The sequence below is a fragment of the Onychostruthus taczanowskii genome, unplaced genomic scaffold (assembly GCF_017590055.1).
Source record: "Onychostruthus taczanowskii isolate IOZ18803 unplaced genomic scaffold, ASM1759005v1 scaffold5, whole genome shotgun sequence".
Lineage (NCBI taxonomy): Eukaryota > Metazoa > Chordata > Aves > Passeriformes > Passeridae > Onychostruthus > Onychostruthus taczanowskii.
Window position 1 is genome coordinate 13,010,186 of NW_024502568.1, and position 21,599 is coordinate 13,031,784.

The 21,599-nt window shown below is 46.8% G+C and overlaps 1 protein-coding gene across 1 annotated transcript in view; it reads right to left on the reverse strand.

Annotated features, from left to right (window-relative positions):
• VAX1 (ventral anterior homeobox 1) overlaps positions 1 to 4,204 on the reverse strand; it is a 4,471-nt gene extending 267 nt beyond the window's left edge. Inside the window, 3 exon segments of the mRNA XM_041415856.1 lie at positions 1 to 217; positions 2,067 to 2,254; positions 3,967 to 4,204. The exon segment at positions 1 to 217 is cut by the window's left edge and continues 34 nt beyond it. Of these exon segments, the coding sequence (XP_041271790.1) occupies positions 1 to 217; positions 2,067 to 2,254; positions 3,967 to 4,204 (643 nt within the window).
• Between the last annotated feature and the right edge of the window lie 17,395 nt (positions 4,205 to 21,599).

Here is a 21,599-nt window from a genome sequence, read left to right on the forward strand (position 1 = left end):
CCGCCAGGCCGGGCCCGCGCAGCGCCGAGCCCAGCGCGCCCGTGGCACAGGGCGGCAGGAGGCCGGGCAGCCCCGGCGGGGAGAGCAGCCGGCCTTGCTCCAGCAGCCGCAGGACGCTGCAGGTGGCGGCGGTCTCGGACACCACCGACCGCAGCTCGGAGTCCTTGCCTTGGTCTTTCTTCTGCTTGGTGCGCCGGTTCTGGAACCAGACCTTGACCTGCAGGCCGGGGAGAGAGGCAGGGTCAGCGGGGCCCCCCGGCAGGTGCCCCGGGACCCCGGCGCGGCTCCGCGGGGCGGGGGGAGGCTGCGGGGGAGGGCGCGCAGACACTTGGCAGCGGGGAGCGTTTCCAAAACGCACAAAAGCCACAGTCACAGAACGCAACCCCCCACACCCTCTGTCTGTTCCCGGTTTCGGGGTGACCCCGGGGCCTTTCGTTCTGCATCTTTAACCAGACCTCTCACATCGTCCTAGTTTACTACAGGCCGGGAATTCTCTGGGAGAGGGAGCCAGCCCTTTCTCACCGCTTTATTCTAAGCCGGCTCAGCCGGAGCCCCGGGCGCTCCGCGGCTCCCAGCAGCGGCTGCCCGCTCCGACTGCCCTTGCTGGGGGTAACAACAGCAATGAGCTTCTTTCCCCGTATTCCAAACGGGACACTCTCTCTCCACCCCCAAATAATTTTAAATAATATTCAGCTTTTAAAAGGAATTCTGGAAGTCACCCAAAAAACAACAAACAAAACCAAACCAAACCAAAACACAACAAAACCCATCCATGGCAGGTTCTGTAACCTACAAGCTGTTGAACTTGTCACTCCTAACCGGCAAGGAAAGAAAAAAGCTAATTATCGTGTCAGGGAAATTTACTGTTATATAATTTGTGGAAATACGAAACCGGCTTTAAGAAGTTTGGACTTTTTGGATGCTTCCCCGCGCTCTCACAGAGTTTTAGGCCTCCTGTAGGTCCCCGGCCTTTCTGCCCTGGAGGGTGGAGGAGCGATTCTCCCCCTCGGACATACAAGGACTCAAAATACGACTCAAACTTCAGCCCCATCCCCGGATCTCTCATAGCCAGGAAAGCCCAGGCCGAACGTCTCCAGTCCGGCAGCCCCGGGGGAAGGTGCCCATCTCCCCCTGCGAGTTTGAGCGCCTGTATCCCGCTTGCTGCGGGCTGGGAGCACCTCGGCCTCCCCTCGCTTCTCCCCGGCCGCAGCAGCGAAATCTCCGCGCCCGGGGGCGGCCGGCTCCGCGCAGCCGGGCACACCGAGCCTGGCGGGGCCCGAGCGGATCATCCCCGCGGGCCGGAGCCGGGGGAGCCGCTCCCGGCCCGGCAGGAGTTTGGCTTCGTGGCCAAGCTCCCTCCGAGGCCCTCGGGCCGGGGTGAGCCCAGTGGGGCTGGGTGCGGGGACACGAGGGACCCCCTAGACCAGCAGCTCCCCTTCCCTAGACACACGCAGTTAGGGACACACGCAGTTAGGGACACACTCAGGGACACAGGCAGCTAGGGGCACACGCAGTTAGGGACACACTGAGTTAGGGGCACACTCAGGGACACAGTGAATTAGGGAGACACGCAGTTAGGGACACACTCAGGGACATACGCAGTTAGGGACACACACAGTTAGGGACACACTGAGTTTGGGGCACACGCAGTTAGGGGCACACTCAGGGACACATACGGTTAGGGACACACACAGGGACACACGCAGTTAGGGGCACACGCAGTTAGGGGTCCCCAGCCCGGATTCCTCAGCCACGACCCCTCAGCTCCATGCCGCCGGCGGGATGCGTCTCCCCGGCCGGACACGCGTGGGCACCTCGGCAGTTAGGGACACACAGTTAGGGACACACGCAGTCAGGGGTCCCCAGCCAGAATTCCTCAGCCACGACCCCTCAGCTCCATGCTGCCGGTGGGATGCGTCCCCCCGGGGACTGCGCTGGGGGCGCAGGAGGCGCGCAGGGCCGCGTTCCTTGGGGCCCGCGGGGCACGGAGATGCCCGCGCCGGGAAGGGAAGGGGATCCCGCGGAGCAGGGCAGGGCAGGAGCGGGTCCCGTCCTTCAGGCGCTACCTGAGTCTCGGAGAGATTGAGCTGGCGGGCGAGCTCGGTGCGCTCCCGCCCCACGACGTACTGGCAGCGCTGGAACTCCATCTCCAGGCGGTAGAGCTGCTCGGCCGTGAAGGAGGTGCGGGTCCGCTTGGGACGGTCCAGATCAAGCCCCTTAGGTAGAATAATCTCTCGGATTGAACCTTTGGCATCTGGCAAAGAAAGGCGCAGTCAGCTTCATACCCAGGCAACCCTTCTCTGCTTTTCAACCCCTTTTTGTGCTTTCTAATTTTTCCAAGGGAAAGAGCCGTCCCCCGCGCCTTCAGGACCGAGACACCAGTCGGGATGGAGCAGGGTCCCTGCGACTGAGGCTCTGCACCTGGCCACTGCACCCACGGAAGGAAAAAAAACCCACAACAGAGAAGGAAGGAGGGCGCGATGGGGGCCCAGGCCTCTATAATTAATCCCCTCAGCCCATTTAAAAATTACTTTGAATATATTGCACTCACAGTACGACACTGCGACATCACCCACGGCCCCTCTGGGAAGCTGGGGAGAGAGAGATCCTTCAGGCCAGGCTTTGTGCCTGGAGTGCAGGGCTACTCTTTGTTCCCCTTGGGCTCCGGGCTAGGACTTGCTGGTAGCCACCATACACATTCCGTTCCCCACCCCAAAATATAAACCCTTCTTATTTTTTTTTTTTAATGACAAGTTTCTCATGCTTAAAAAAAATAAGAGAAAAAAAAAAAAAAAAAAAAAGGCTTTCCTAGGCAGCAGTGCCCCGACCTGGCTGCCTGCCACTGAGAACGTGGGGACACCTCCAGCCCACCCTGCACCGCTGCCGCTGCCGCTTTGGGGTTTTGGCAACGAGAAGCAGGAGGGGAAAAAAAAAAAAAGGAGGGGGGGGGAGGGAAAGAAACCAAGGCACCAACCAGCCCGCAGAAACCTCACTTTTCTGGTAGTCCCGACTGAAGGAAAGCGGGACAAATCTCATTAACACCACTGTCATGCTAGAGCCAGATTCAGGTTCCCTTAAAGCCTTCCCAACTTTACTTGCCGTAATTTTACCTCCTCGGTACGTTTTAAATCAGAGACAATCACATAATTTTTAATCTGACCCTTCTCTGGGTCAACCAGTGGCGTAAGGATTAATTCTGGCTTTCAAGGCCTGCTTCCCACATATTTTGTTCTGATTCTCTTCTCTCCCTCCTCCCCCAAAACGCACCTTAATAAAACTGAAATTTCTTCAGGTAATTTTTTTTTTTTTGAGGGAGTCAGAATAAGATGATTTAGAGACGAGAAGGGGAGGAGAAGACTGAGGAAAATTAAACGCGTAACTATTAAAAAATAATAATTATAAACCCCTTCGTCATTCCTCCATTTATTTTAAGGCTGGTGGCTATTTTAAAACAGCCCTTTCCTACGGGCTGCCGGACACGGAGAGAGGGGGCACAGAAGGAACCTCTGCCCTCCGAGAGGGCCTCCCTGGCCGCAGCCCCAGGGCGCGGAGCGCGGCCGGCCGCGGGCGGGATGCGCGGGCGCGGAGGGAGCGCGCCCGGCCCCCCGGCCGAACGCTGTCCCCGGAGGGCTCCCCGCGGGGACGGGCACCCCGGGAAAGCCGCAAAGCAGGAAAGAAAAAACAAAACAACAAAGAGCGGGGCCGGTCCGTTCCGGGGCAGCGCCGGGGAGGAACCGCCGCGGCTTAACTTTTCGCCGAGACGCCGGCGGAAATTGCCCGGGATAAAACCGGCGGCAGCGGGGTCCAGGGCACAGCCCGGCCCGGAACGGGGTCTCTCCCCCGCAGCCCTAGGAAGGGCTTTCAACCCAGGGCCAGACCCAAGGCAAAGCGACAAAATCAACCCATCTCCCGGGCGTGAGAGCGGCTCACCTTCCCCCACCCGCGCCAAACACCTCAAACTCATACCTCTAACTAGGATCCTCCTGCAATAGTCCGGATCAGCCGAACTAGATTTACTTTTATTACAACCTTCCGTAGCTGCAGAGGCAGAAAAAGTCCCTTGCTGATCCTTCAAAAAAGAAGTAGAAATATTTCCTTCAGACCCTTTGCTTTCCTTGCCCTCTTTATGTCCGTTCTTCGAGACCCGGTTAGCTTCAGTCTCTGAACTGCATCTAACGTCCATTTTGTCTTGTTTCCCAAACATGTAGTGCAATAAAAACAAAACCAAAAAAAAAAAAAAAAAAACCAAAAAAATAAAAAAGCGCCAACAACGATAACAAAAAAATTATAGAAGAGTAGAAGAAGAAGAAGAAGACGAAGTCTATGCTGGATATTGCACGACTTAGGGTGAGGTCGGTGGGGATCTGTAAAGCACCTTGAGTAAGGAAGATCGGGTTTTATCCCACTGGAAAAGCAGCGGCTTCCTCAGTCCCAGCGTCCTAATGTGACTGTCCAGCTTCCCAGAGCGCCCAGTGATCAGGTACTCAACAGTACAACTCTAAAATGATTTAATGTCTGCCTTATTACAGAGACATGTAGTTGTTAGACACACAGAGGGACGCGCACTCGCTGTTTCAATTGATTACGGGTAATTTTGCAGCCTCCACATTTAGGTTACCTCATGAATACACTAAATTGTTTGGATAATATATCAGATCGTAATGGATGGTTTGTGTGCTTGTCCCCAATCAAGTAGAGTTTAGCCAGTGAATAAACTGAAATGATTGGTCTTGCTTTCAGGAAACACACAATCAAAAGACTGAGACTTCCAGAAAAAAAAAAAAAAAAAAAAAAAAAAAAGGGGAAAGGGTGGGGGAGAGGGTAAAAAAAAAAAAAACAACTTTTGACAAGATTCACCCTGAATTGTTAGCACCATTAGCAGCCATTATTAACTTTCTTCAGTCTGCCTTTGACCTCCCGATTATATAGTGGCTTTCTCCAAAGCACGCCAAATAAATCTGAATAAAGCTGCTAGGAAAGGCTGAAAAAATGCAGTTGCAGGGGGGGGGAAAAAAAAAGAAAAAAAAAAAAAAAAAAAAAGCCCCCTGAATTGTAAACAAACAAACAGATCCCCAGAACGCACACACATAAAAAGTTCTTCCTTCAGGCAGATCTCTCCAAGGAAGCAGGTTATCTTGGCCAGCAGAAATCCTCGTTAACACATCTCCCCACAGACAGCCATCTTAAACTCCTACCTCTCCTTATTTCAGTCCCGATACTTGCTTTTTGTGCTTCTCCCTCTGTGTGTGTGTGTATGTGTGCATGCATGTGTGTCTGCTAATTCTGCACCTTCGCAAACACTGAACCTATTCGCAGAGCCTGCTCATTGAAAAAAAAAAAAAAAAAAAAAAAAAAAAAGAGCCAGCTTTGTGTGCAGTGGATCCAGGAGGGGGGAGAAAGAGGGAGAGAGAGAGGGAGGGAGGGAGGGAAGGAGAGAGAGAGAGAGAGAGAGAGAGAGAGAGAGAGATAGCCCGTGAAAAATCTCAACTGCGTGATCCACTAAAGGAGAAAAAAGTTTTACTCTAGCTATTTCATTGTCTCTGCTACAATATCTTTGAGAACCGCAACAGCCAGTAATCCAATAAGACCATTGATTAGGCTACAATGATTCAATTCAAGCAAATGGCCTTGTGCAAAGAGCATGCTCCAGTCCTTCTTGTCACCTTGCAGGGCAGAAGCCCTCTTCATGCTTCTCTCCTTATTCATTCCTTTATGGGAAATGTAGAGCAAAAGGAGTGAAAGATGGCAATTATCTAATTGGACTATTAACAAACAATTCTCTGAGTGTGGCTGTCTGGCAGTGGTTCTTGGGCGAGGTGAAAGGCCACATGTTGCACTGGCCCCATTCACAAAGAGTTTAGGGGCCTGAGAGGGAGAGAAAGAATTTTCCCTGAGAATTTTTCACACAAATGGCGGTGTATCCACCAGGCTGGCTGTTCCCTGCCTGCCTGGGAATTCCACCCACCTGAAGCAGGCAGGGCCAGCCCTGTGGCTTGGTGCAGATGACAGCAGAAGGGAGAAGCAGAACACGGCGCCCTGGCTCAGCTCCATGGGCCTCATCCTGCCTCTGCTGGTGGAAAAACCACCCACCCTCATCCCGTGGGACACAATCTTTGTCCAAGGTGGTGTAATGGAGGGAAGGATCCAGGGCTGGGGCCCAATCACCGTAAACAGGAAATTCATGGGAGGCAAAAAAAGAACGGGAGGTGGGGAGGGTGGAAAAGGAAAGAAAGGAAAGGAAAGGAAAGGAAAGGAAAGGAAAGGAAAGGAAAGGAAAGGAAAGGAAAGGAAAGGAAAGGAAAGGATAAAAAAAAAAAGAAACGAAAAAAAAAAGAAAAATAAGATGGCAGTTCATAGGTACATTTCAGTGAGTTGTCTTGAGTGGAAATCTCAAATCTTTGTCATTTTCCCACAAATCTCCATAATTTATTTATATTGACATTATCTGAAAAGTCAGGTTGAGATTGGTGAGGTGTACCTAAGATCTTCATCAAACCCTCTCATTCCAACTGTATTTATACACACAACCAGACATGGAACATCCTCATTATGGACCAGGATTCTTTTTTCCTTACAGCCAGTGCATCTCAGTGATCTGTGGTGCTCTGCTGTTATTATCTGCTCCTACTTGTATGGCAGCCTTACCCCAAATAAACCCCAGCCCCCCTGTGCAAGGCTTCATGCAGCTACAGAGAGAGGATGGAAGGAGCTCATTTCCTCCCTGGATTTGCAGTGTTGCTCAAAGGCCTGTTGGGTGACAGGATACCAGGAAATCTCCCATCCATTTCAGACAGATTTGGTCTTCCAAAAGGAAATGCAACAAGTGGATGCTGATTAGGGAAATTTTTAATGTAGCTGAAGTACAGGCTGGGCTTGGCAGGCCAGCTTTGTTGTGTGAGGCAGATAAACACACACGTGTGTGTGTGCCAGGCAAGGCACCACCAGCAGTCCCAGCTGGACATGGCTGTTTGATGCTAAACAAAACAAAGTTCTGCTACAAACATTTTTACCTAACAGATTTTATTTTAGACAGAATAGGCGTAGTGATTCCTGTAAAAGGTTTACTGTGAAATACAGAGGCAATTAGAATTATATTTGCATAGGTGTGTGGGTGTGTGTATGACATTTCCCCCATAGTTTTCTTTATGTTAATCTCTATGCATATGCCATAATAATAAACATGGAGCTATTGAACTCAATTACACTGTTTGAAGCGGAATATCTGGAGATTAAATATTATATTTGTGTGATAATCTGGCTTCTTTTTTTTTTTTTTTTTTTTTTTTTTGACAAGCCCCTGCTCCAAAGCTCAGTAAAAACCAGGAGAATTTTGTTCTACTCGTGCCATAGTATGATACACACATTTCAAGGATCTTTTTGTTCATAGAATTCAGTGGTATAAAGAGAATTTTCCCAATTTGATCAGTTAAATTTGCTTTCACACGTTATGAACATAGCACTGGTGAAGGTCTGGAAATTCAAATAATGAGTCTAATCCTGCAGGAAACTTGTAGTGAGCAGACAAGCCTGTCCAAACACAGCTCAGTTACTTTAATTGAGGCCCGCTCATCTGCAACAAATAGCAACATCCAGGAGAGCACTGGGAAGATCAGAATTTTACCCTTCACAAAAGCAACGTTTTCTTTAGTCCAGCAGTCACTAAATTTCCTTTCACCTATTCTCATTCATTTTTTCCCCCGCAATATGCTTAAACCATTCTTGGATGTTATGTTGTTTCAGGACATAATGTGTCCCCCTCTTACTGCCATAACTTCAGGCATATCTGTAGCTTCAGCACTCTCACATCCACACTCGTGTGTCACTGGATAAGCAGATTAAAGGTTATTTCTTTTCCCTTCAAATAATGCTTAAAATGTCTTAGCACACTACACAGGTACTCCCTGGCTGTGCTTTGCTGTGTAGACCTTGCTGCTTTTCAAATACAGTTTTATTAGTTTGCATTAGCATGTAGAAGACTGAAAAATCTGTCTCTCATTGACTGCCATTATTTACATTATTTTAATCTCTATTTCATGTACAGAAGAGATGTACATTATAACTACTACTTCTTGTGGTCTTCTTTGTTGATGAAAGTAGAAATTTCAAGCTGAAAGCATAGTTCAGAGATCTTCTGACTCAAAGATTTATCTCAGGGTTTAATAGCCCTAAGCAGATTTTTATTCCATTAATTTTCCTGATTGTTTTGTTGCTTTTGAATTTACAGATGCCTTTGGCAAGGAGCTGCTAGGCCTTTTTTGGATACTTGTTTAGCACAGGGGACGTGAACTGGTACCTTGGGGCTGAACAACTTGCTGGTTATTTCCAATTAACAGAGAGTATGGTGGTTACTCATAATGATACATGTGGTAATGTCAAGGAATTGCTGTAAAGAGACAAGAAAAAACTTATTATTTTGTGCATCAATGTTACATTTCTCTTGGACAGGGTGTTCCTGTCCAGTGTGAGAGACCCTGTGTCAGTGCAGAAGAAGAAGAAGAAGTTCTTCATCAAGATGAAGGTTCACCAGAAGGTTCTTTCCCACAAGTCTCAGAAATATGTTTACCAGCAGGAACATTGAGCACCTTCTCAAAACAAAGTGCACAGCATAATTAACAACTCTTTTGCTTTTGCAGTTACTCGCTGCTGTTGAGGACATTTCCTTACAACAGAAGATGGACTCTGGAAGTTTCAAAATGTACATGTTACTGTGTATTTAGGGGACATTTAGAAGGCATGTGCTAAGCCCTCTGTTTCAGATGGAGATTTGTTCTAGTGTGAATTGCCTTCATCTCCTGCAACTGAGCCTAGAAAATGGACTCTTCCCACACAGGGGAGCAGTATCCTTGAAGAACAGAAATGTGTTTCTATCTGGAAACTTTACACTGTCTTTGAAGGAAAGGATTGAAGTCTTTGACTCAGTTCAGCTCTCTGTGTGAAGTGGAAGGTGAGGTTGTCATGTTTGTGGTAGTATGCATGGCTAGAAACAGCTCTAATTCCACTTTCCCAGATTTTCCAAGGACTGATGCTCAGGTACATTTGTGTTTTTCAATGGCACATGGGTCCCTGGCTCATGACATAAAAGATGTACATGAAATTAAATGTCACAGGCTCACAAGAAATCTAATGGTACAACAGCAAGAAAATGTCTCTCTGCCTTACAAGCGAGAACCAACATCAAATGTTGGTGTGAAATTGGGATGTAGCTGTTTCCAAACAGGCTTCATCAGCTCCCATGCAGGTGGTGTGTTCTTCATACCACCATGCATGCCTTCTGTTCCACAAGAAAACTATTTAAAATAATTTGGCACACCCAGAGATCTATTTAAAATAAAGCATTGATCCAGATAATCTAAGTTAGTCCTTGCAGCTCCTACCTTCCCATGCTTTGCTGTGCTCCTGATTGCCAGCCTGGTGCAGAATCCCCAACCAGCTGCTTCTGAATTTTCCTGCATACTTTGGCAGTAATTGCAGTATTGTCTCTTCCAGATACTAAACTGAGCACATTGGCAGGACTCAGCAGTGCTGTTCTGGAGGCCAGTAATAATGAGCATGGGTATCACACATGTATCATGACTAATCATGTTGTGGTCATTATGAGATGCTCCTTACAGTTATCAATCTGGACAGTAGCTTATTACAAAGCTTTATTGCCTGTATCATGCCCATGGCATATGCAAGCCATCTGAACAGGGCTGAGACAGGATTCTTTCCATGAGGGAAAACTCTGATTTGAGAGGAAATACTGTTTGTTCTCTGACAGCAGATTGAGAGCCTTTGGTTTCAGCCTCACCCATGTCACTGACTGCCTCTGTAATCACCAGCACCTGAGCACTCAAACTCCCTCTGCCTTCGTTTCACCCTCTCCTGAGAGGGGAGTGAGCTTTACCAGCTTGCCCGGAGCACTCATGAGTATTTACCACCTCAAAAGCTGTTAGACCATGAGCCTTTACTACTGGTGCTAAAACTCTCACAATCACATTTTTTCACAGAGCCAATAAAAGCAAGCTTGAAGGTTTAAACAAGAGGAGATGTTTGCAAAGGTGATGTGTCCAGAGCAGTAGATGTGAACTGCACTCTTTCCAATACTTTTTTAAATTTGATGCAAAGGTCTTTAGTATTAAAACACTTATGTGTTTTAACACTAAAGACCTTTGCATCAAATTAAAAAAAAAAAAGAAATGTCACATTTTTTGGGGTAAAACCATTCATTTAGTTCTTTGATTTTGAAAGCTTAAATCAGGTCAGATTGAACACAAAGAGTGTCTCAAAAACTCATAAGCATGGTCCCAAGGATCCAGGAAGTGCTGGAGAGGACAGTCATGTTGGAATGATGTCAGAGATTGGAAACTGTCCCTTTACTCTGGGGTGAGAGAAACTCTGACATTATCCTAAGGCTCACCCAGAAGGCAACCTTGACTTGGATAAAATCATCCTGAAATGGTTTAAGTTTGATTTTTTTTTCTGTTTTTACTTTGTTATCATGTGATTGCTTTATTCCCCATATAGAAATGGAAAACATCAACAGCGACCACAAGTACAAACCACAAACAAAATCAAATCTCTTCCGGAGAGGTTTGTCTACCTGGATCTTTTGGTTACATCCAACAAATAAGAGCCTAAACAGAAAATTATTGAACTGTGGGTCTTGAAGGTACACTTATAACATTAAGCGAAACAGAGTTACATTTACAGGGAATTTTTGATTGAATATGCAGCTTGAATGCTGACAGGATTTTGTTACCCAGAAGATAGCAGTATTTCAGAGGGATCCCTGAAAATAATGATTCAGTATACTTCCAAACATTTTGTCAGGGAAAATTATGGAAAAGATAGCAAAAGAATCAGTGCATTTTGGTTTGTTAAAACCCATTGGAGATTGTGGGTCAGCTTGGCATGAGTTCACTTTATGGTGAATACTTCACCTGATGGATTTAAGCATGCTGGGAGGGTGAGCAGCACGATGGCAGACAGCTCTGAGCATGGCTAAACGAAAAGTAATGTAAATCACCAGTGATTAACTGTACAGCTCAAATAATCTGAAAAGCCCTGAATTTCCTGCAATCTCTGAGGGAAAAGAACTTGTACCAGAAGTCAGCAGTGTCTGATTTACCTCAATCTGTAGCAGCAGCTTTAAAAAAACAAAAAAAAGGAGACTATTTGGTTTCATTGTATAAAGATAAAGCAGAATGCCAAAAAACCATCAGGATAGCTCTTTTATGCCATATAGCAGGATTATGTCATAATTACACATTAAATCTTTGTTCATTCTTTTTATCCTCTTCTCTCTTGAGGTACATAGTAGAGCCAAAAAATGTTCAAGAAATTTAAATAAACAATAGTTACAGAGCTGCTAGGATTAATACACAAGACATGGCAAAGACTGGAATTATTTTGATGAGAAGAAGATGAAAATGGAGCTGATTGTGGAAATCAAAATTCTCAAGCACTGAACATTGGACTCTCTTTTTATTTTTTCACATGAGAATAAGCATAAGGTTAAATTTAAAACCAGCAAGTTTGGAATGCAAAATAAATGCCCAAACACATCTCATCACCTGCGGGAGCTGCCGTTGCAGGAGGTTACTGAGGCAAATACCTGGGTCTGATTTTAAAGTGAGTTGGACATTGTTAGGATTAACTCATTACACAAGGCTGAAAACAATGATCAGCCTGATTGAGCCTTACACCCAGGGCTGGGCACTGCTCAACTGGGGAGTGAGGCAGCAGTGCATCTGTTTGGGAGTTATTTGTTCTTCCTTGGTGTACCAGGGGCAGGGTACTCTGTAAGGTACCTGAAAGACTGGTGGCATTGGGTAGGAAAAAGCCAGAGCAGTACTCTTGGGATAGCAGTTAACATTAATCCTAAATGTGGAGGACAGCTCCACCTGAGAAGTCAGGTTCTGCAAAGCTCAGCTTGTCAAAGTTTGGTGTGCTTTAAGTTTCTGCAAAGCACAGGCAAGGACAAGGAGGAGAAGAGCAATAATAATAAATCTTTTGCTGTGGTGCACTCCCACAGATTCCTTTGACAAAGGGATTGCAAAATTTGGAAACCAAACTCCTTGGGCATCTCTGGGGCAGAAGGTGCATTCCCCCTCTGGGTGCACAAGAAGGATGATTTATTATGCTTTCCAGTTCCTAGAAGGAAATAATCTAGGTAACATAAGATGATTCCACCATCCCTAGAAGCCTTCACAAAAATGTAGATGTGGCACTTGAGGACATGGTTTAATGATTAACATTGTGCTGGTGCTGGGTTGGTGGTTGAAGATCTTAAAGGTCTTTAACAATTCTATGATTTTAAGAACTCCTGTAGTCCAGATCTGGCTGCCTGGATTCCAAGGCTCCCTTTTGTGAGAAAGGAGCAGTAGGAGCAGTTTTTCTAGCAGTAGAAGCACATAGGAGCTTCATTGTCAGGCAGAAACACTTTGGTCAGAAGTATGGCAATTTTTACCAAACTCCCATAGTTTCCTATTTATTAATATAAAGGGGTTTAGGTGTAGTTATAGTTTTGCTCATTCATTTAAATAGCAGAGAGATACAAATCTCAAATAATGATATGTTTCTAAAGACTTGGTATTACTAGCACATGAATTGTCTATTTTTATTACTAGGATGTTTCTACCATTGAATAGCACAAGAGAAGTGATGTTACATTAAAAACATCAGGAAACCCCATATCTGTTTGTGCTCTTGATGGATTAGATGTCATACAAAAAAAAAAAAAGTATTCTTTAAGTTTTAACATCCTGAAACAGACTAATAAGATAAGAGATATTATTTCTTTAATTTTTACAGATGGAAGAAATTATATTTTATTATATTTTATTTTATTTTATTGGGGGGGGGGGGGGGGGGAAGCCCAGAGAATTCTGTGCTTTCTCAGTTGTGCCAGAGAGACTGAGAGGTTCTGAGGGAAGTGCTCCAACTACAAGACCATCCACAAAGAAAAGAAAAAATATTCAGAGGCGTTAAACAGCAGGGAAGCTGAATAACTGCCAAGCACCCGTTGTTGAGTTCTCAGGTGCAGAAATGATGCCACCCACTCCGTGCCCTTTAATATGGCACAGACAACATCCATGTGATGTCTGGCTGTGAGGGACAAACATTTGGACAGATTTTAAAATGTTCTTGAAACACTGCCTCAGATCCCCACGAGCCAGGTAGAGGAGGCAGGTAAGGTCCAGCTGTACCAGCCTTCCCCAGTTCAGGGGAAGGCACAGCTCTGAGAGCTGATTCCAAGCTTTTCCACAGGAATGAGGTGCTGCTGGTGTTACTGAATTTCTCTTGACTCACACTCCTGCCATATTAAGGTCAGTTCCAACGACTCCTCAGTTTGCAACCTACTGCCTGGTTAGTATGAAGCCGTTTCATGCAGTTCTGTGTCTTGGTTTTATCTTTTTTGTCGGCTCTACCTTCATTTTCTCCTAATGAAGAGCAGAATTGGACCTTTTGGTGTCTGCATCTTTTTTTTTTTTCATGGGAACTAATTCACCATTGTGTTGGCAGTGTTCCCACTGCTGTCAATGGAAATTATGTACTTTGAAGGAGAATGAGGCCATAACTGTTTAAGAATTAGGCTATTAAGACAGGACAAGGATTTTTATTTTTATACGTATGAAAATTCAAAACCGCTTTGTGGAGAAAAGGGATAATAGACTGTACTTCACAGGGTTGTTTGGAGGTGCTCTGCTTCAGAAGGAAAAGGAAAAATGACTGTACAGATGTGAAAAGAATAGCAGAAGAGCTGGACATTCAAGGCAATAAAGCAGCCAGCAAGTTTCCTGGCAGAATAGACATGGCAAAGGGGAAATGGAGAGCTGAGCTACTGAGAGGAGCTAAATGTCAGCTGGGAGAAAATAAAAAGATGTTGTAGAACCTCAGTCTAGAGTAACCACTCAGTCCTTCTCCTGCCAAACACGGGCCAGTGCCTAGCCTTGAATTAAGCAGCACAGGTCAGTGGATGTTTACACAGAAAGAGTTTTCTCTCTGTGATCCTGCCAGTCCGTGCTTCTGTCACCTCAAGACGCGCGATGTGTTGGGGAGATGCCGTGTGGCACACGGGGCCGTGTTGTCACTTTGGTTCCTGTAAAGTCCTTTCAGCTGGGGAAAAGGACATCACCCATTGCCCGAGATTGTTGGTAGTGCCACGTTGGCAGGTGGCTGCTGGGCTGTGCTGCAAACCTGGATGTCACGGGCAGCCCTGCGCTGTGCCGTGGGAAGACGGCTCCGTGTGAATAGCTGCTTCCTTAGCAGATGGAGTGGCAATTGTTGCACTGCGTGGGAAGGCCCAGGCAGCAGTCCTTTCAGGCAAATGAGCACCACATCTGGATTTCTTTTCATTTCATTATGTTCCCACTCTTTGAGTACCTCCCTCCCATCCCCTTCCTTTTAAATGGGATCTATCCAGTTGCCCGCAATCTGACAGGAATAAAAGGCTGCTTGCCTTGCAGCCCTTTCCACACCCACAGCTTGTGCAGCAGGATGTTTCCATGCAGCTCCGGCCCTGCCAGGAGCAGGGCAGACACAGCACCCTGCCCCTCCTGTGCTCAGGGGTGCTGGGAGCTGCAGGAAAAGCAGAGCAGTGCTGCTGTGTCTGACCACCAGCCATGACTCCGGAGAAGCTGCAGCCACTGGAGCAGTTGAAATATAGATGAGCACAAAGGCTGTCTCTTCCTCCAGGAGGAATCTCAGGAGAATCTGGAGACACGGCATGTGATGCACCTCGCTGTCTGCCTTCCGCCCTGCTGCCTCCCAGGCACATCCAGCAGCTCTGCAGGGCTGGGTGCTGACGCTCCTGCTGGGGTGGGGGCTCTCCAGCCGGGTGTGAAAGCCTGCCTGCAGCAGGGCCAGGCGTAGCAGCCAGCACTGACCCTGCCAAAGGAGTCCTTCAGGCACATGGAGTGTCCAAACAAAGCCATCCAACACAAATGCATTTCACAGAAAAGGCCATAGAGATGATCATCCCTTGAAATGCACTGGGCAATAAAGCTCAGCTTCCTCAGTTTAATTCACTGGGATGATTTTGCTGCTGCACTTTCATCTGGAGCTCAGTCATCCAGAATAGCAGAGCTCATTCTCTGAAATGTTAAGAAACAGTTGCATAAAATTGCTGTTTGATCAATTTGATTGCTAGAGCATGTGGAAAACTCAAATAAATATTTTTTTTTTTGCCCAAGCAGGTTTGCAATCAATATTTTTTTCCAGTTTTATTTTTTCAATACAAGCAGTTTTCAGCATTTTCTATTATCAAGTCCTTGTTCAAGCATTTACTAGGCAACTGAAGTGAGATAAAGGAAATGCTAATAATCTTCATTTTTGCAGAGGTGAGATGAAGCTTGAGCAGGTGAAGCAACTTCCCTAAAGTGGGATATTGAACTTGTGGCACTGGAGTGGAGCCTTGCAGGGCTTTGTGGCTCAATTCCATATTTGCAGTGCTTCTGTCCTGAAGCCCCAAATAAAACAAGTCAAACAATATAGACTCATAACATTTGAAATGGACCATCTGAATAATTCAAAATTATTTCTGTGATGTTGGGATTTCCCTATTCAACCTCTTTGAAAATAATATTCTAATGAGCCATCAGCAAGAATCCTCTGCCTCTATGTACAAAATTGAAGGTCTACTATTGAAATTAAGTGGAAATAAAACAGCCAAGGAGTTCCAATACAGCAAGGCACTTAAGTATGTGTTTATCTTTAAACACATCTGGAGCCCCATTGACTTTGACAGGGCTACTCATATGCTTAAAGATAAGCCTGCTTTTGTTGGATTATGGCCCTGAGGATCTAAGTGCTGGGGGAATCATTTTCATGCTCTCCAGAAAGGGCTTCAAATCACTCTTGTTTAAGGAGAGCTAACTGGTTGGATGTAAACACACCTAACAAACCAATAGATCAAGATTAAGTTTTATGCTGAGCCACTTGACATCTCTAGAAATTACTTACTGTTGAAGTTTGGTCCTTATAGGAAATAACGATCCAATTATTTTTTAAGTGAAACAGAGCTGTAGGAAAACCTTGATACCTCCACTTGGGAATTTTGTTTAAAAAAGAAAAGAAGAAGAAGGAGAAGTGAGACACAGCAATATTAAAGGGAATGCAGTGTGTGACTGAAGGACGGGAGAGTCAGGGGGATTATTAAATTTCAGCTCTTGAAAGGAGAAGCAGTGTGGTACACACCAGGACTTTGCTGTTGGTTTTGCTGTTTTGATGGTGATGCTCTGAGATCAATGAAACACATGGGCAGCAGGGCAACCTACCCCTAAAAAATAGGTTGTCTTGAGTACAGTATCTTTCATTTGTAGATGTTCAAGAGGATAATACAAGTCCTTGAAATCAGTGGAAATGCTCCCACTGACTCTGAAAAGCTTTGCTTCAAGCTTGGCACTGCTCATCTCACCACACTCTGCTCTTCTCAAGTGTGTGGATCTGGACAGGTCAGCCCTGCCCATCCCCTTGGAAGGTGCACAGGCACCAGGGCTGAGATCTTACCCCTGCCCTGGATGCACACAATCCTCCACTTGAGAAAAAAATGTGGAAACAGCACTTGTGTCCTAGGGTCTTTGCCTTTTTCACTTCCTCACAGTCCACTGCAGGTTGTGGGGCTCTGCCACATTGGTGTGGTCTCCACAAGAGGGACAGCAGCGACCCACTTGAGGCCCTTGGGGTCTCAGGACTTCAGTGTAGGTGTAGCCCATGCACTTCCACTCAGTCCTTCTCAACTGGCCTTGAAAACATAACAATAAACAGCAGCAGTCTGTGGGGGTTTTGTTGTTGAGGTTTTTTAAAGCTAAAACCAGAATTGCTAATACTCCACAAAAACATTGGTTTTTAAGTGTTGCCACCTCTGCTCTGTGCCACATTGGAGGCCTGGATGGGAAAAGCAATGGGAAATGCAGGATAAGAAAGCACCACCATCTAGGCCAAACACAGCAATATAACATCACTCCAGCAGTAATGACAATGGAGAAGGAACAGAATGCTGTCAGGGAATAATGGTGTCCTGCTGGCAGCTAAATATGAAAGCCAAAGCAGAGACATTTATAAAATAAACAAGCATCAGGGAAGATGAGACTTTTATTACAGAGCAGGAAATAGTGATCTTTAACAATGGTCCATTTCAGTTTCTCTCATTGTTGCAGAAATAAAGTGGTGTAAATGAATGCTTTGTCTCATGTATGATTTATTGTTCCTCAGGCAATTACTGGACTGCATTCAATCTAGTCTAGGGGAGGGAATTGCACGTCATCTGACCAGAGGGCAGCTTGTGGGGGCAAGCAGGCCAGGAGGGGACCTGGTTTGTGTCTAAGCCTCTGACCACCAGCAAAAGCAGCAGGCCAGGCTGGCTCACACTGACATACGCCATCAGAGGCTTCGCATGACGACAGAAAGTTGCACTGCAGCACCGTGACATCATTTTGGTGGCAGAGCCTGGTTAAGCAGCTTCTGCACCTCACCCCTGCAGATGATCCTGCTGTGGCTGCTTCTCCCAGTGGTGCCAGCTGAGTAACTGCACGAGGGAGCAGATGGAATGAAACAACACCCGGAAAGCGGCTGTGTCCCCCCAGCTGGAGTCCTCAGTGTCACTGTGGTATCAGCTGCACAGATGGGGGCTGTGCTGCAGGGACCAGCACAGGGGGCTGCACTGAAGATGGAGAAGGGGCCAGGAGATCCCTGTGTAAGGAGTAATTCTGCCAAGGAGAGGGTGAGGCAGACCATACCCTTAGTAAGAGGGTGAAATTACATTGAGACTGTGACATAAAATGTACTACCCTGACACAGAAAGTTCCCACATGCTGCCATACCATACATTTATTCTCTGTGGGGTACCGGCTCTATGTAAATGTTTCATAGAGGAAACAGCAGAGAAAGCAGCTTGGGGCAGAAGCAAACAAATTTCCAACTTCTCCTATCATTTCAGAGGAAAAAATAAATCTGCAAGAAAGATTATGCTGTTTGCTATCAAGGCGTCAAATAAGGGAAAAGAAAAAGAGCAAGAATTTGGACATAAATGAGTAGTGAAGGTGCTGCCTGGAATGAAGACTGAGCTAAACTCACACTCTTTTATTAACCTTCTGTAGGGGGAAAAAAAAACCCAACAAACCCCAAAACACCCACATTAAAACACGGTAGGGTCATGGTGACAGGAGTACAGATGAAGAAGAGAGAACACATATTTAGGTTGTCAGAGGGATGTGTGACTTATAGCAATTGGATAACACGAAACATAAAGAAAGAAAATAAAGCTGACCACCAGAAAACATTTCTTAGCAACCTCTTTCTAGTGTATTTTCACACTTTTCTGAGCTATCTGTTGGTATAACAACCTCTGGAGGCTGCAGAATAATTCCTATGGGCTATTTTAAAATTTAAGTCTGGACTGAAAACGGTAAGAAAATGTTACTGAGTGAGGCTAGATTAAATAGCCTAATAGACCATTTTGCTCTCTAATTTCCATTAAGGTGATTAGCTGGAATGTTGCTTGCAGCATGTTAGTGAAAAAACACTGGAAACACGGTCATATAGTGGATCCAGTATCCTAAACTAATGTTTGTAGTAATAACAGTGATATAAAAATACATCTCAGGTATTTTATTACTCTAGTTAATGCCTGAGAGAATCACGATATTCAGCACATGCATCTTGCAACACTCCCCAGGAGAAGAGATTTATTTCAACTCCTTAAAAAGAAAGGGAGCAAATATACACAGGGATTTGGTTGTTTGGTGTGCTAGGGCAATCAGGAAAATTAATCTGAATTAACTGAAGCATGAATTTAATTTGGATCCTTCTGCCAAGTTGCATTTTGCACATAATCCTCATTCAGAAGGGAAGTGTCTTCCATTGAGTGCAGAGTATCAGGCTCTCGCCGCGTACCTGTTGACATCGATACCCATTAGCAGTTTACAGTGGATTAGTTGCACTGTCCAGTGACTATTAAACAGAGAGTTTGCATTTCTCTATCGCTTATGGTTTGACGGGCAAGCTGCCAAGCATTTTAGAATTAACTACGCAAAACCATCACCACCTCGGCGGTGGGGAAAAGAGAATCGAGAGGGCTCCGTTGGATTCCCCGGTCCCGGGGAACCATAACTCTCACAGTGTGGTTCGGATGGCGAGGGGCCAGCTAGCTGGAAAAACCTTGTCAGATTTGCGTGTTAAACAGATTACGGGTGTAAATTAAAATGACTAACAACCTTGGGATGACGGGCAGAGTCAGTGCTTTCAAATAACTTCTCTTGTTAGGGTAATACCCCCAAGCACCTGCCGCAAAAGCCCCGCCAGTTTACCTGCCCCCTGCCCTGTGCGACAGGAACGGCTCTTCCTCTCCCCGAATCCCGCTGCATCGGGCCCAGCCGGAGGAAGGGGATGCTTTCAGGAACTTCTCCACTGGGAAAGTGGCGTTCGATGCTTGGGGTTTAGAGCTTTGTTTTAAACTGTGGTGAATTGGCACTGCGGAAGAAAGAAAAAAGGAAACGGAAAAGAAAAAGGGAAATGGAAAAAGGAAACGAAAAAGAAAAAGGGAAATGGAAAAAGGAAACGAAAGAAAAAGAAAAAGAAAAAGAAAAAGAAAAAGAAAAAGAAAAAGAAAAAGAAAAAGAAAAAGAAAAAGAAAAAGAAAAAGAAAAAGAAGGAAAAGAAAAATGGAAAATGGAAAAAATGGAAAAGGAAAAGAAGCAGAAAGATGGGGGAAAAAAAGGAAAATAAAAAGGAAATGAGAAAGGTAAAGAATAAGAAAGAGAAAGAAAAAGAAAGAAAAAGAAAACGAAAAAGAAAAATTGCTGTGTGGGAAAAAAGAGAAGGGGGCTAGACAGACAAAAACCTGTTCTGCAGTGTCGGCGGTGCCGCCGCCCGGCCTGACAGCGCTGCAGCCCGGCTGCTCTCGGGACAGGGACAACCCCAGTCCCAGAGCGGGGCGGCAGCGGGAGCTCCCCCGTCCCACCGCGGCCCCGCAGGCTCTTCCCCGCCCCGCTCCCGGCTCCGCGGGGCGGCCGGGCCGGGCACGCAGCCCCGGCGAAGGAAGAGCGGGCCGGGCGGCCGCGGAGCCGCTGCCGTGCCTCGGCCGGCTCCGGGCCCCACGGAAGGAGCGGCGGAAGGCCAGAGGGAGCCGAGCCCGGCTCCAGCCACCGCGGCCCCGCTCGCCCACCCCCGGGCCGTGCGTGGGGGATGCGAGACCGCCCGCACCGATGCCCACCCTGGGGCCGCCCTGCCCTCGCTCCCACTCTGCCCCGGGGAAGAAGGCTCATTCCGGGAGCCGTCCGGGCACAGCCGTGGGACACGGGGCACGGCCGCCCCCCGCGCCCCGGCCGCGCTCCCCGCACATCCCCGCGCATCCCCGCACATCCCCGCACATCATGTCCCGCCGGGCCCGGGGCCATCACCACGGCCGCCGACCCACGCGTGTCCGGCCCTGTCGCCCCTCGGGAAGGCAGCTGCGGATCGTGCCCCAGCGCCGCCCCAGGCAGCGGCCGCCGCCCGGATTTGCAGCCCCGCTCCCTGCGGGCAGCCGGGGGTACCAGGGCCGTTCCCCCGCCTGCCTCCCCCGGCACAGCCGCTCCCGGGCGGGCGGAAGCCGCAGAGGTTTCTATTCAGGACATCGGCACAATGGGGAAACAAAACTCCTTTTTCCCCCTTTTTTTTTTTCGTGCGTGCCACCTCCCAAGATGGAGCGGGATTAGGGCTGCGAGTCCCCTGCTCACACCGGGGTGGGTTCCCTGCCTCTCCCCGGCCGGGCTCGCCCGCAGCCCCGGTTCGGGCGGGAGCCACCGAGCACAGTGAGGAACCCATCTCACGGCACCTTGGGAAAACCGTGGGCTTGTGTTTTATTCAGCTGAGGGGAAGATAGGAATGGAGAGATAAATGTCAGGCTGAGTTCGTAATTTTTTCTTTATCTCGTTGTAGAGTAAGAGTATAAAGCGTGTTTTTCATGACAGGAGAAGAAGGAAAAGAGAGAAAAAGAAAGAGAGAAAGAGAGAGAAAGAAAGAGAGAAAGAAAGAGAGAAAGGGAGAAAGAAGGAAAGAAAGAAGGAAAGAAGGAAAGAAGGAAAGAAAGAAAGAGCAGAAAGGGAAAGAGAGAACGAGAGAAAAAGAAAGAAAAAGAGAGAGAGGAAGGAAGGAAGGAAGGAAGGAAGAAAGGAAGGAAGGAAGGAAGGAAGGAAAGAAAGAAAGAAAGAAAGAAAGAAAGAAAGAAAGAAAGAAAGAAAGAAAGAAAGAAAGAAAGATGGATGCAGGAAAGGGGGTAAATATAGAAAATTAGGAACAATGCTTAACGTGCTCCTTGACAACTGAAATGAATTAATTTATCTTGATCAAATGCAAGTTTAAGGTCATTTGCGAACCTCCATGGCACATTTTATTCTCTCGATAATGTGACATGCACATGGAAGCACAACTCAAATCCGTTTAGGTGGTGGTGGTCTGTTATTTGGAAGTATTGCCTCTCATCTGAAAACCCACTTCGATATTAAACAGTTTAGAATCACTGAACAACTAAACGGATTTTATTTATTTTAAGAAAACTTTTGACAGTTTGCCGGTTGCTTTAAAATCTTTCCCTGTAATGATTGGTCTAGTTTTACCTCAAATAAGAGACGATTTTG